The 14,749-nt window shown below is 40.2% G+C and overlaps 1 protein-coding gene across 1 annotated transcript in view; it reads left to right on the top strand.

Moving 5' to 3' along the window:
- The window catches only part of LOC121095490 (BEN domain-containing protein 5), a 964,914-nt gene that overhangs the window by 847,342 nt on the left and 102,823 nt on the right, over window positions 1–14,749 (top strand). Inside the window, exon 10 of the mRNA XM_040610380.1 lies at window positions 10,840–10,992. Within this exon, the coding sequence (XP_040466314.1) occupies window positions 10,840–10,992 (153 nt within the window). The remainder of the gene's footprint in view (window positions 1–10,839; window positions 10,993–14,749) is intronic.

Below are 14,749 nucleotides of genomic sequence, written 5' to 3'. Positions count from 1 at the left end.
CCTCTTATTACAGACCAACATTCAACAAATGAAGAGTCTCTGAGAAAGCTAATGATGACAGGATCAGGTTCCAACCATCAGAGATAGCAGAAACCTCCTCCCTTCAGAGAAATCTAAAGTTAAAGGGAAGTGGTTGGGAAAGCTGGAAGTTTTATTAAAGTATGCTTCCAGACTTTCTCCAACTCACAATGTGGTGTGTGGGAATGCAGAGAGGAGAAAACTGCCAAGGAAACTGAAAAATCAGAGCGAGTTCAGCGAAAGTGTGTTGCCCATGAGTTGTCTGATGAAGTTTTGTGCGATCACTTTCTGCCTCCAGTGAACTTTCACTGTGCTGCTCTTGCCTGTACTTGGTTTCTGTCTTGCTGTGTGGTCTGTTGTTGGAATAAGAGGGTAAACCTTGTTTTCTCACTTTCATCCTTCCAGTTGTCTCCCCTGTTCCACTGCAGGGGGGAGTGAATGAGTGGCCATGTGGGGCTTCAGTGCTTACTGGGGTTAAATCACAACAATATTGCTTTGCAATACAATCATATTGTATGGCCAGTCTCCTGAAGCGGTCAGTAACATAGACTCATAGAATTGGCTCGTCACTCATGTTTGGCGACTCAACCTGAAAACAGCATGTGGACCATCAGTGTTGATGCAGCATTTAGGAGAGCAAGGATCAAATGTTGATCTGATATACCTACAAATCAGAGCAAATTGCTTTGCTGTCTGTTATAGACAGCTGTAACAGTTACAGAAGAGAAGGATGAAAACAAGTTAAAAATATTTCTTTTCTCCAAATGGAGATGTTTTTTAACACTCATACACACTTACAAAGGTATATATATATGTACACACACAGAAGAAAAAGCAGACAAAAACTGCCTAAATCTCTAAGTCAACCATTGGTCGTGTGGGTCAGCCACTGCTGTCTAGGGTGAGAAATACCCTTCTTCAGAGTCCTACTATGCCTTTGTTTAGTTATGCCATGGTGACTCCTCTTGAGATTGTCACTCGGATAATCTGTTTGTACCACTGTGATGAACCTTGAGTCCCTGTTGTTCTGCAAGACCTGAATATTCTTTCTGTAGAAAATTGTAAAAAAAAAATAGTGGTCCCAAATATGTGCTTGCAGGGGCATATGTTGTGTTTGAGACATTGTGACTTTACATACAGGCACAGTTAGCTGCCCTGCTGTTTGGTCTGACAGGGGAACACAAGGTGATATGGCCTGTAGCAACAGGTTTACCTACTGGCTGGTGTGAGTAGGGGAATATTTGAGGAAAAAGTTTCAGATACAACTTATGCTGATGAGTGCCTTGCAAAAGGCATGGTATGTTGTGCTTTCAGTTGGAAAAGCAGACCATTCCAAAACTACCATTACATTTTAGCTTTCCTAGCGCTGTACAGATAGTAAGTACAGCTATATGTAAAGCAGAGAGAAAACATTCTGCAGTTTGGTGCAAAATGCTATGCTGATCTGTCTCTGAGTAAGTCAAATGCAAGAAAACCTGTTCTTCCAGTTGTGGATGAATCTTGGGTCAACAAGGGAATATCAGGGACAGTTCTTCCCTCTCTTTTTTTTTTTTTTTTTTTTGTTTGTTTTTGTTTTGTTTTGTTAGCATGCTGTCCCTCCCTTCGGCAGCCATGCATAGTCCCTGATCTCTTTCAGTGTCCTTGTGTTCCTGTTTATCGGCTTTCACTTGTTTCTCTTACTTGGATGTGTTTGTTGCCTGCACTGAGTACAAGGAAAGAAAAGGAAAAGATAACTTGTAAAGGAACAGAATAAGACTAATGACCATGGATAACTTCTGCCTGTGGCGAGGCTGTGTCAGGAAGATGAACTGAATGAGTTAGTTTGCTTTTCAGCTGTCAATCACTCATAAAGCACGTGCACAGTGTCCATCCAGCCTTCCTGTCTTCCCAAGCAAGTAGATGGCCACATACCCCTTGAATGATACATTTAGTGTTGTTTCCTTCCACCTGACTGGGCAGGTTTGCCGTTTGCATGCAGGTATCTTTCTTTCTTTCTTACTCAACATGGATCTATGCAAAATAACAACCGCTGCAAGTCCTCGCATAGGTCCAACTAATCAGATTTCCTGGGTATGTTGTTAGTAGGCAGAAAAAGACAGGGACCTGCATAAGAAATTTTACATGTGTAAAATGAACCTTTACCTTTGGTGTCCAGCTTGTAGTTATCATTGGTTTAGGGGCTTCCTGAGCTGAGAACTTAATGTAGAGAAGGACATACTAATTTGTCTAATCTCTTTTTAAAATAGGCAGTTTAAACTGTAGAAATGTGCATACTTTTCACAACCAATCAACATCTTAACTTTTTAGGAATCACAGAAGTCTCATTCCGTAGCATAAATTAAGGTCTAATTGGAAAATACAAACAGTGATACTTACTGTGTCAAACCCAAGGTCTATTTGGCTCAGTATCCAATGACCTATTGCAGATGCTAAGAGATAGACTAAGAACATGGCAGAGCTTCTGGTAATGTGTAATTTTGGAATTTTCCAATAAGAAATTGTGTCCACTGCTTTGTGTGTAAAAACATAATGGAATATTTTTCTTTGAATTTATCTGATTGATCTTTGAGTTCATCTGTGTTTTGGCCAAAATCTGGTGGCAGTGAGTTCTGCAGTATAGGTATATATAGTAATTTGAAAAGTGCTTTATTTTGTTTGCCTTAGGTTTTCTGCCTGATGACTTTACATCGTGGCAGCTGTTACTTATTTATTAAGAAACACTGAGTAATAACATACATTATTTGAGAGACTAGAGAAAGTGGTTGTTACAGAGTTTGATTTGACTACATGCAATTTGTCCAACTGGAATAGTTCCTAGGAAATTAGTGGACAGGGATTCATAACTCCTAGCCACTGTTTTTGAGTCTGCCACTCTTTGCCTTTGTAATTGGAGGAGAGGCAGGCATTGCCTTTGGGAATTATTTACGTACTTGTAAAGACTGTGTACTTTGGTCGGAAGGTTCTGCAGAGGTATAATGAAAAGTTATTGGTAAAACACCAAGCTATTAATACTGCTTTGAAGTGAGGAGTTGAACAGGAAGTCTTGGCTTAATATAGTTTCAGGTGTATAAGCAGCAATTAATGATGCCTGAAGACGTTAAATGACTTGCGTATGGTTAAACAGCAAGCACGTGGCTGTCTAACGAACAGTACCAAGGAGTGCTAAAACCCTCAGTACAGCTACTGGGAGCATTTCAGCTGAGCAAAATTCCAGAACCAGACCACAGCCAAATTGACTTTCCTAGTGAAAACAATGGTTATTTAGATATTTGTTTTGTAACCCAATTTTCTGGCTTTAGTTATCAGAGTAAGGAACAGTTACTGCCTCAGCTTTTCTCCCTTTCCCACTTCTCCTTCCCTCCCCCCCCCCCCCCCCCCTTTTTTTCTTGTAGGATTCCTTCCCTCTCCCAAAAAGCTGTTCATTTTTTGCCACAATTCTCCCCTCTCTTTTCTGAAAAGCCTTCTTTCTGTAGAGACAGTGCTGTTCAGTAGCAGACAGCTGAGCAAGGTAGGATATACCGAGCTTGCTCTGTGGGGCATATAGTGGGGACATACAAATGAAGGCTGCAGTAGGCAGAGCCAAGTGAGATCAGCAAAGTTTACAGTGAGGTAATAGCCCCTCTCCCTACCCCACTTAAATCCCAATGCTTTATTGTAATTATTCAAACGACTGAAGACTTCAGAGCTGGCAAATGTCATAAACCATGTTCTGAGTATATGTGCGTGTTGGCTTCCATACGAGGGAGAGAGAAAGAATGAGATAGAACAACGACTGTCCTTGTTCAGACTGACCCTTCTAGTTTTGGTTTGGGGTCAGGCCCAAAATCCAGAAGAATATTTCCTGTTTCCTATTCTTTAGGGTAAAAATTATACAAGAATTGTCCATGCAGCTGAGCTAAAAGTCTTGTCTAAACTTGATCTGGGTCTTAACATTGTCACTTTGGCCCCTCTCTAATTTAATATGCATTTGAACAGAAGTGGCTTCTTGATAGAGCCTTTCACCTCTAGGTCACCCTTTCAAATCCAATTCAGGCCTGTCGTGACCAAATGTTACTACCATCTGACGGCTCTTCTGTGTCCTGTGTGAATTGCTGGCTTCAGTCCAGTAGCTGGTGGACAGGTGCCTGAATTGCAAAAACTGCCAGAGCTGACACTAACTGGATGTCTCTGCAGAGGGGTCAAAGAGTGAATCAGCCTGGCAGATGAATTAATACTTAACTTGTATGCACTGTGATGCTTTATATCTTCAAAGTGCTTTACAAACGTCAGCTAATCCTCATGAGGTGTTGTTATCTGCACTGGCAAGTGAGAGAAGCAAGCAGATGAAGAGCCAGGATCAGAATATGCATGTTGCTGACCTCCCACTTTGAGGCCAAAACCATGAGTTTAGTTCTTCTCAGGGCTATTGATGGGCACATTAGAGCAGAGTTCAAGCTTATTGAAGGGGGTCCCACGTTCTTCTATGGATAAAAGCATCCCTTACTTCTTAAGGCAGACAGGAAAGCAGTGTCGATGGACATGCCATCCTTTTGCTGTATGAATCCAACAGAAGTTTCTTCTCCATCCTTTTTGAGGCATTAATGAGTCATGTCAGATTATGCCTATCATTAAGAGGCATCGTTATTTAGACTGAGAATTTGCTGTGTAACCAGATCACTAAATAATTACTTTTGAATGGCAAGTGGGTTGGAGTGGTTCATTCCGAAAGACAACAGTTCATGGAACTTCATTGAAATACTCTGAAGAAATGCATGAAGTGTTAAGAAGAATTGCTAGAAGGTCATTCAGAGTTTGTGGTATATCAGTGTTTGCAAGCTGCTTCTGCAGGGACACTTAAAATACATTGTCAGATTAGGTAAAGTTATCTACAGGAATAAGGAGAAATTGGCTTTTGTGCTTTGTATCAGTGAGAATAAGAGTGGTTCTAAGCTAACATTTTCCCTTCTCTGGAAGCAAGATGAGGAAACTTTTTTTTAAGGTTTTTAACCTTTAGAAGGTTTTAAAAAACACTAAGCCACTTTTCTACTATTAATTTCTTAAGTAAATAATTGCTGTTGTTGCCATGGTGTTTACAAAGGTGAATGGAACAGGTGGTCCATGGGACGATGAATGGAAGGAGAAAGATATTGTCCCTATGGTTACAAAGGGGTAGTGGCATACCTCTGAAATAGTGCCTCTAATAAGGTGTGACTTACATCATCTGCTAGACTAGAGATGATGCTGTAGCACTGACTTGTCAGAGGTTATAAAGAATGGCAGAGGAAAAATGTTCTTAGAACTATTGGGGGTTTAGGGGGTGTGTGTTTGGTTTTGTTGTTGTTGGGTTTTTTTTTGTTTTGGTTTGGGGTTTTTGTGAGGGTTTATGAAGGTTTCCCCCCTTTCAGATTTGGGGGGAAAAGTATGGGGAGAAAGTAAGAAAAGTGATCTGGGTAAAAGTCACCTTACTGGGCATCCAAATCCAGGTATTTCAAGGGAAGCTTGGAAACTGAACCATATCCAGACAGTTTGAACTCCTAATGTTCCCTTGTGTAGTCAGGAGAAGACAAGTGTTGTGCATCCCTAAAGAGTGATTCAAGAGACCAGGTAGAGATCCCTGAAGCTGAAAGGGCCAGGACTAGTGCTTTCTAGCTGAATGTAGACTGCTGAGCATGTGATACTCAAGGATCAGCTTTTCTTGATTTTGCTTATTAGCACATTGTGCTTGTGTTTTCTGGTGTCACCACTGTAGGTGCTGCCAAAAAAACTAAGTGTGGGGTACGGTGTGTATGTCAAAATGGATATATTTAAGATCTATGCAGAATTTTCTTTTGAGAGATTCTGGACCTGAGGAGGCATCAAGGAGCCAGTCTTCTAGGAATTTCTGAATCTCTTCTGAACCAAAAGGGGCAAACTCTTTATGCTGTGCCAACTGTTGTATGTCCATTTGCTTCAAACAGTGGCTTAGCAGTAAGAGTGCAACATCTGCCTGGAGGCTGTTATGTTCTCTACCACCAATGACAAGCCATGGGTTTAGCAGCTTGTATAAAACATTGCAAGGAGTTTATCCCATCCCCTGCATGAAATATTGGACTGAGGAAGGCTTTTGGATACTCTCTCTCTAAACCAACTGCTATGCCCAAGAATTAATAAAATCCATATTGAAGTGACAGCTGGTGGACAGAGCTGGCTTCTTCCTGCATCACTTGTCTCTCTAGTGGCTCATGTTCTGGACTCAATGCACATTTATCCTTTTATTATGGCATTTATTGGGGGGGGTTATTTATTTATTTTTTAAATCTCTGTTTCCTTAAGAATCATAATTGCACCGTTCAAATTCAAACTTTGGTCATATCAGCGCTAAAGGAAAGCATTCTTTCCTTTTGCTTTTTAATTACTGACCTTCCAAAGGCATTGAGCTAATGAAATAAAAATGCAGGCAAGTAAGAATATATTTGCTTAAAATTTTACATGGCATCATGAACCAGTTTCCAGTTTCTGTACAACTTTGACAATTTCATATCTTGACAACGTATGTGAGCTCTTTATCCATGATATCTTTCTTTTCCCCCCCCGTCCCTAATTTATATGTGTATTTCTCAAGCTGCCAGAAACTTTAGACTGACTCAAGAGAACAGTGGAAAGTGTGTGCCACAAAGGCAGGGATTCAAATGCACTTTGGAGCAGAAATTCATTTGCTTGTTTATTTATTCTGGTTTTATGTGGTAAGTGGCAAGAAAGGGTGAAGACCATTCTTTTCAAGGGAGAGAATGTTAACTGTTGTTTTCTAGGAAGTGGGATCCAATCATTGTCTCTGTCACTCTAGTGAGTGATTTCTCTTTTGACACACAGAAAAGAAAGACCAAGTAGTCTGCCTTTGTTTTCTCCACTCTGTAAGCTGGGTCATCCAGGTAATTACAGCTTTACTTAAGAAAGAGAGTGTGAGAGAGAAAATCTCTGCTGCTGCTTGTAAACACAAAGAAAGGACTCTTGAGGGAATTAAATTGCCTGATTATTTTTATAAGGCATCTGAATCATTTTGCATTCCACCTCTAAAGCTGAAAATGATGAGTTTAATATCATATCGTAGGATGTAACTTGTAAGTCTCTCAGAAGGCAGCTACAGCATCCAGAGATGTTTGAGCCTGGTTATTCATTGCTTTCTGCTTAAAGGCTGAAGGAAATGTGACTATAAGACTTTGAGCCACCTCTGAATTTATTCCCACTCTCACTTGTGGACGTTACTGCATTAGAAGCCGTAACCAGGGTGGGTTCTGCTGTGTAGATATAGATACCCCTGTGGTTTAACAGCAGGTAGGGTTGGTTTATGTTTTAAGTGTGTTTATATGTGCTCATGTAAATGCACACATACATTTATTAACTTCATTCTCCCATTAAAATTCTCCCTATCTCAAAGAGAAACAGTTTGAAAAGGTCAGCTCTCTGCTGATCTTTCTGAAATTTCCATCAGTATGTGACAATATATATTTAATAAAATGTTAATTCTGTGATCCTGACTAAATTGCACGAGATCAGTAATTATGCCAAAATCTTCCAGAGAACCCCAACTAAAATATGAAACTATATTCCCTAGCTTAAATTTGTAGTGTGGCAGTGGGTGAAACAGTTCCTATGTGTAAAGTACTTATGAATGTGTATGACTGTAAAGAGATAGAAGAAATACCATTATTATTCAGGAACATACCTTAATGCTTTTGCAAATCTTGCCTGGAAACAGATTGTCTACTCCTTGGTTTAGTACTTGCGGTATGAGGTAGCAAACTTTGAGTTTAATGTCCCAGTGACTGGGCTGTTATTGTCCATTTTAAGGCCACAATATCTTTGTGTCTGTAAAGAAAGAGAATTTTTCATTAGGAACTCATACGTTATATTAACAATGTACTGAATTATTATGTACTGAATTATTTTGTTCTGTAATGGAGAATGAGCAACGTGTTTCCCTTTGATAAAATAATGAATGTGATGGGAAGAAACCTGAAACACTGAAATTCTGTTCTACTCACATACAGCAGTGTCTGGGAGTAGTATGTCTAACTGGCGATTACCTTAGCAATGTTTAACAACTTACTGAATACAATGGGCAATGGCAAATTTGGACTATACTTAGTGGGCAGGAATATGTGAAATAGAGATTTTTGTATGTTCAGTAGGAGGGTATGGAACAAAGACCAGAAAAACCAGTTGAATAGTTATTGTAGACTGTCAGGAAATTACGTTTGAAATACATTTTAATGAATGACTGGATAAATGGTTTTGAACATTTGTCTGAATGCTGAGCTATCTGTTGAATGTCATGATTTCCAAATAAGCAATCTAGAAGCTTAATCTTTAGGTGAAGGTGACACCTGTGAAGGACACTGTTCCCTCACAAATAACCAGTGTAACCAGATCATTTGAAAATAGGTTTTGAGATCAAGAAAGCTCTTCAAATGAAGTTCAGTACCCCAGGAGATTCTCTAAAATTCTCTGGAACACATTTATCGGTGTTTTTTTTTTAAGCAGGAATCCTAAGAGAGTTTAGAAAATATTCTGTAGTGATAGACTGGATGGCTTGATCAATTGAATATTAACCTGAGGCTCAGGTCACCCTTGTTCTGCAGGTGAATTTCTTGCTGGATAGCCTATGGAAAGTAATCTTAGTAATCTGTACCTCTGTGTCCCTGTTTGTAGACACCTTCTTTTGGAAAGAATTTGGTAACTATGGATGAATAAGTATGGTATGACACAGCACAAATCATACAGTTTGTGCCAGCACCTTTATTTGTGTTAAGACAAATGATACTAGTCTATTGTTACACAGATCACTGTACTTCTCAATTACTTTATATTAGTAAATATGTCCCTGTAAACAATACTGTCTAGTTGTTCTAAAATAAGCATGACTTAGGTCACTGAGTTCTATGTGAAGGACATTCATGCTTTACAAATATCCAGTTCAACTAGATTATCTCCTCACTTCATCATCAAATCACTGTTTTGAGACTCGACAACATGTTCTGTTTTATGATGATATGCCAGTGTGCATCTGATCTCATCAAACTCTGCTTCTGATGGGGAAATTATCTTATGAAAAATAATATTACTCAATCTTGGTTTTAATTTCTGTATGCTTGGAGAGGAAGAAAATCCTATGTGGTATTTCGTCCTGTCAATGCTAATCTTTCTTCTCAGTGCTATATCTCTGAATAGCAGATGTGTTCTTTATTGCAGTGTTGGTCCTGTATAGTACAGCGTAATGTTTTGGCAGAAGCAAACAATTTATTGTATTAGAGTCAAATACAATCAAATGTTCCTTTTCCTATGAAGCACGGTCAGATATTGATATTGCATTAGCTTACATTTTAACATAGGAGAGGCTTAATAAGATACAGTATAACTCTCTCTAGGCTGTTTAATTAAACCAAGCAGTCACTGTGTATCGTACATTGGTTTTCTGCCAAGGGAAAGTAAATCTGTATCATATTAGTTTCACATACCTAATGATGTTCTCCCCCCATCAAAGAATCTCTAGAAGAGCTGACACTGCTGTCACATGAACTGCATAATATAAGTTGCATTTGTATTACACTGGACTGTCTTGTAGCTCAATGTTCTCCAGTAGCCTGAGCAAGCTTTTTGTGCAGACAAGACGTGGCTGGAGAGCTATATGTTGTATTTTACTGGTCACAGTCCCTATTTGCCACTGAAGGGTACAGGACTAAGCATTGCAGTCCCTGTCCTGCTAACAGAGCTCTTCTTCCCCTTGTTGAGACAGGGAGATCTGAACTGTAACCCTCTGGTCACCAGGAAGGTTCTTACTGGATCCATGGCGGGGTGGCTGTGATCCCGGTGACAGGGGTGGGTTTGTCACTGTCTGGTGACAGAGCACCATTTGTTCAGGACCAGAAGTTGCAAGCTTTTGGGGAAACTCTGGGTAGTCCTGTGTCATCTGCTCTGGTAGCACTTTGCCATACTGGATGTTGCCTTCTCACTGCTGTCAATGACATTGTACATGGTCACCAAGGTGAACATTCACTCTTTGCCACTGATGGCAGGGGAAGTAGTATCACTTATAAGTGATGTGAGGAAAAAGATGTGTCCCTGGACTGGAGACTTGAGCAGCATTTTCTTACGGAGCCTTCTGACACTTAATTAACAATCCAGAAAGATTATGAGGAGAGCAGGCACTTCTGTGTTAGGGGGTCCTGGTGTTTCTTTTGAAGCCAGAGTTGATGCAAAATCACATCAGAAGCTACAAGCAGAGAGGCATTCAAGGCATTTGCTTTTGGGAGTTATTCTATTGAATTACTACTACAAAGCAGAGTAAGACAAAAACATTTGCAGTATTTCTCCTCATAAACTTAAATAAACTGCACAGAAAATATTGAATTATTTTTTTACACAGCTTTGAGCCTGTCTTTCCTGGCAGAAGGGTACATCTGCATATCACAGTGCAGATCCATGCCTAGATGGCAAAGCTGTGCCGGAACAATCATGTTCTAGAACTAGAAGGTGCCTATTTTTATCAGTTGGACTAAACCCTGATCAAAGTGAAGGATAATACTTTGGCTGTATTTTATGCAGCACAAGACACTGTGTAAATGTTCCAGCCTTCTCAGAACAGGTAAAGACATGTTTGTTTTGCCCTGTGTTGCATCCCACATGCGCCCACAAAGAAGCACAAATGGTTGGATGCATCAGAACAATGTCGTTAGCATGGCTCTCTGTTGCTGGCTCCATTCAAGGATGCCAGTACTGGATTTATGGGAGGCTTCACCTATATAACACAGTTATGATTTATTGCATGCTGAATGTTTTGTTGTTGTTGTTGTTTTCCTTCAACAGAAGATTAACTTGGAGTTCTATATTGACATCCATGCCCACTCCACCATGATGAATGGCTTCATGTATGGGAACATCTTTGAAGATGAGGAAAGATTTCAGCGACAGGCTGTTTTTCCTAAGCTACTCTGTCAGAATGCTGAAGACTTCTCTTATGTAAGCAATGTTTCTCTTAATTTTTTCCTAATTTATTTTTAACGATAGATCTCTGGCTTAATTGAATTGTCTGGGGGTTATTTTAATAAGAATAGAAGGCTACTTAAAACTTTTGTCAGTATTAGCTACCACCTTCCCTTTTATACTTACCTTATCTGAAAGTGGTAAGTTTTGACCTTACGTATTGTCATTAGAGACATGAACAGAAGCAGGTTCTTCATCTTCCGTATTATAACCTTTGGTTCTGAGTTATTTGAGCACTTGTTTTTTGTCAGAAGATCTCTTCTCTTTTGGTCAACTGGTTCAGCTTTATTGTTTATGTTATATTGGCTTTTTTTTTTTTTTTTTTTACTTGTAAACTTTAAATAATAAAATAGAAAAGAGAAGTAAAAATAATAAACTTGAAAGAAAAGTTTAGATTATTTCCTGTTGAAAGTTGTGACAAAGGCAATGTATGCTTTTGAAATTCTTCAGTATTACCATGGAATTTTTTTTTGCAAAAAAATCTGCAATAGCTCAATACATGTCTTGTAACTTGAAGTAAGTATGTGTGTAGGTATCTCTGGATATTGGAAATATATAGTGAACTCCTATAAATGGGTTGGAAAGAGGCATATGTTTTTAGAGCAAGTTTCAAATAGGGTAGAACAGACCCTTTGGCACACGTGGGTTGCAATAGATCTGCAGAAGTCAGTGTAAGACTCTGGTCCAGTGTGTTGCAACTTAGTGTCCAAATATGACATCCTGGCCCTTTCCATAGGCTCTTCTGTGCATCGGTTTTCCTTGAAGGCTGTGCAAGTTAACATACAATGCCCAAGCCTGCCTGCAGCTGTTTGCTTGCTTCTTCTGCCCACCTTACACACCTGTGGAGCTGCCAGCTAAGCTACTTCTTTCTATACAGCAATCCCTTGCTCTGCTTCAATCTATGCACTCCAGGTTTGCTTAAGTGGACAGTCTTTCAAGTAAGAGGTCTTTGTTCCATTTTGCTTTGAGTGGGATAAGGAATATTCAGAAAAGCATCTTGGCCAAGGCATTAGCTGTGAGGAGGGAAGGCAGTAGATGACATTTGGCAGCTATATAATGGGAACAGGCTCAATTAAAAAGTACTTTGGAATCCTATACCAACCAGAGATGAGCAGAAGAACATACTGTTTGGGCCCTTATTTTATGTCTACTACGTTCGTTGTCGCCCACCGTACATTTTCCCAGTCTCTGCTGCCCTCTTTTTGTTTATAATTCATCCTCCTGGTACTGAGAGATAAACCTGGGTCTCCTCTCGAAGATGGGGACAGCTAGGGCCCCCTCTGCAGTGCCATCCCAAACAGCTTGTGGCAGAGGTTGTAGGTGGAGGAGGATAGGGATCCTGAAGCATTCCATGTGTTTAGCTCTAGAGAAAGAATATATAAAAGCAGGTACAAAATCAGATGAGTCTGCACAGCAAGAGAAACTGTAACTGAGAGAAAGGCTATTTTCATCATGGCAAGAATGTTATTCTAAAGCTCTCTCAAGGTGCAGGAAAGATATTTTTTTTTGTCTTGGGTTTGTGCATATTGCACTGTAGAGTTTGAGTGGAAAGTGAATATAAAAATGGATTTATGCCACTGTTTTCTTGACGGATCTGTTCCAACATAAGGAAGAAGGAATTGAAACCTCCTGATTCCTGTCCATTTCTCTGTTCTATGGTAGTTTGTTTTATGCAAGACCGGGAAAAAGTTTGGATCAGTCTCTGACTTTTCTAAGGCTAGGAAGAAGATAACCCTTCCTTTGTCTTTCCTAGGCAGTGGAGGCCTCTTTTTGAGGCAATAGACCTAATATCTCCCTTTTCTTCTTGGGATCAGCAGTGGCAGCCAGCTGGGTAATGCCTGCAAGGGTATGCAGCTGCTGTTGCTTCCTCTGTTGCCTCATAGTATTTTTTAACCATTCTCAGCATTGTTTAACAATTGTCTGTATGTTTGGGGCGTTCAGGGACTGTTGCAATGTGAAGTTTTCTGTGGTCAACCACTGCAAGGGCTTCTCAGAAAACTGTCCAGAGTGTAGAAGACCAAATCCATAATAAACGAGGAAGGGACAGCAGCTGCACCTGTTTCCAGCTGTTTGGAGCCTGAGGAAGAAGGAGTTGTATTCAGGGAACAGCTTGTTCTTGTCCAAGAAGACCTCAGTGATTGAGTTTTTATCTACACCTGATTGTTTCAAAAGCATGTTATAGATAAGGGGGCATTCAGAGATCAGAGCAATGAAAATCTGCAATTGATAGGAGTTTAGAAATTTTGTACTCGAGTGTGGGATTTCTCTCTGTTACTGTGGGAGATTAAGTGTTCCTCTTAGTGCAAACCTCAGTTGACAAAGGGAAAATCTTTGAGAAAATGACGTAGGAAATAGAAGCCAATAGCCAAATAAACAGTGCAGTCTCTCCACTTTGACTCTCAATCTTCTGTGGAGGCTGGCAATTGGATATATATATTGGTATCATGTGCACCACAATTTGACCTGGGTGCTGCTGGCACTCAGTACATTGGGCTTTCAATTCACAATCCTACTGGTCTCTTGAGACCAGAAGCTTCTCCCCTGCCATCCACCCTAGCCATTCTTCTTAGGGCAACTGAGGGGAGAGGAGTGTTGGAGAAGCAGACAGCCACAGAGTGTCTGATGTGTGTGAAGCAATAGCAGCAAATATTACTGCTGTCTCCGAGTGGGAAAGTCTCTGTTCTCTTGTTTTCAGCTCCGGCCATGTGGGTTATGTGACTGGTTGGAAATATCAGGGGTGAAGTTTGCTGCTCAAAAGAGAGGAAAGGAATCCAGAGCTTCCTCCATTTTAAAAGGGGGAAAAAGTGCTGAAGATTAAAAATAGTGTATGTAAATATGCCCTATTGGCTGGTCAAAGGGAAGGGGGGAAGTGCATCGTTAACATTACCAAGCTGGTGTTTGAAAGTGTGGGAATGGACCACTGTTGTTACTAATTAATTTTCCAAAGCTTCAGGAGGTCTCATTTACATTGTATGCTGCTGCGGCCATTTGTTGGGATTATAATACTTCAACAGCAGCACTTCAAGTGAAAACTGGCGGCTGCATGAAGTGTTGTCCATAATTGACTAGCTCCATGTCTTCACACAGCACAGAGACAATGTTCCATTATGTTATCCATTGACAGTATCATTGAAAAGATTACTCTCCTTAAAGCATCTGTCAACCTTGATTGATTTACAAGGGACAAAGAACTGAAAAGGTTTGAAGTGCGGGTACAATTTTTGCCACCGTTTAGCATACATAATGGTTCTCCTTTGATGTCAAAAGCTCATCTTCTATTAATAATGCAGAGAGCTTTTGAATGCAGGCTACTTGTATGGAGTTCCACACTAATAACCTACTTGCTGTGAAATGGGATTCACTTTGGAGAAGCAGTCATTTGTCTGGGTTTTACATGTTCGGAATGAATCCTGACTCAAAGGGATTTCTTTCAGTGCTCTGCATGATTGCAGCTGAGCCCGACACGGGTTAGGGAAAGCAGGCAAATCCTAGCCTGCTCCTCCAGCTGAGAATCTGGCAGAAATCATGCAGCCAGATGCAAAGGAGCATGAACAACAAGCCTAAGATGATGCGATCAAATGTCTTGTGCCATTTTGTCTGGCAACCTTCTATTAATATACTTTAGAGTACATTTCATGCCTGGACTGCTTTCTTCACCTGTCATTTCCAATAGGCCTTTTTATTTAAATGAAAGCATCCAAGGGAGATTGGTGATTAGAGTAGGGGGTGGATG

This window comes from Falco naumanni, chromosome 11, assembly GCF_017639655.2.
Source record: "Falco naumanni isolate bFalNau1 chromosome 11, bFalNau1.pat, whole genome shotgun sequence".
NCBI classification, from domain to species: Eukaryota; Metazoa; Chordata; class Aves; order Falconiformes; family Falconidae; genus Falco; species Falco naumanni.
Note: the sequence above shows the minus strand (reverse complement) of the source record. Positions and strands in the feature narration are given on the sequence as shown.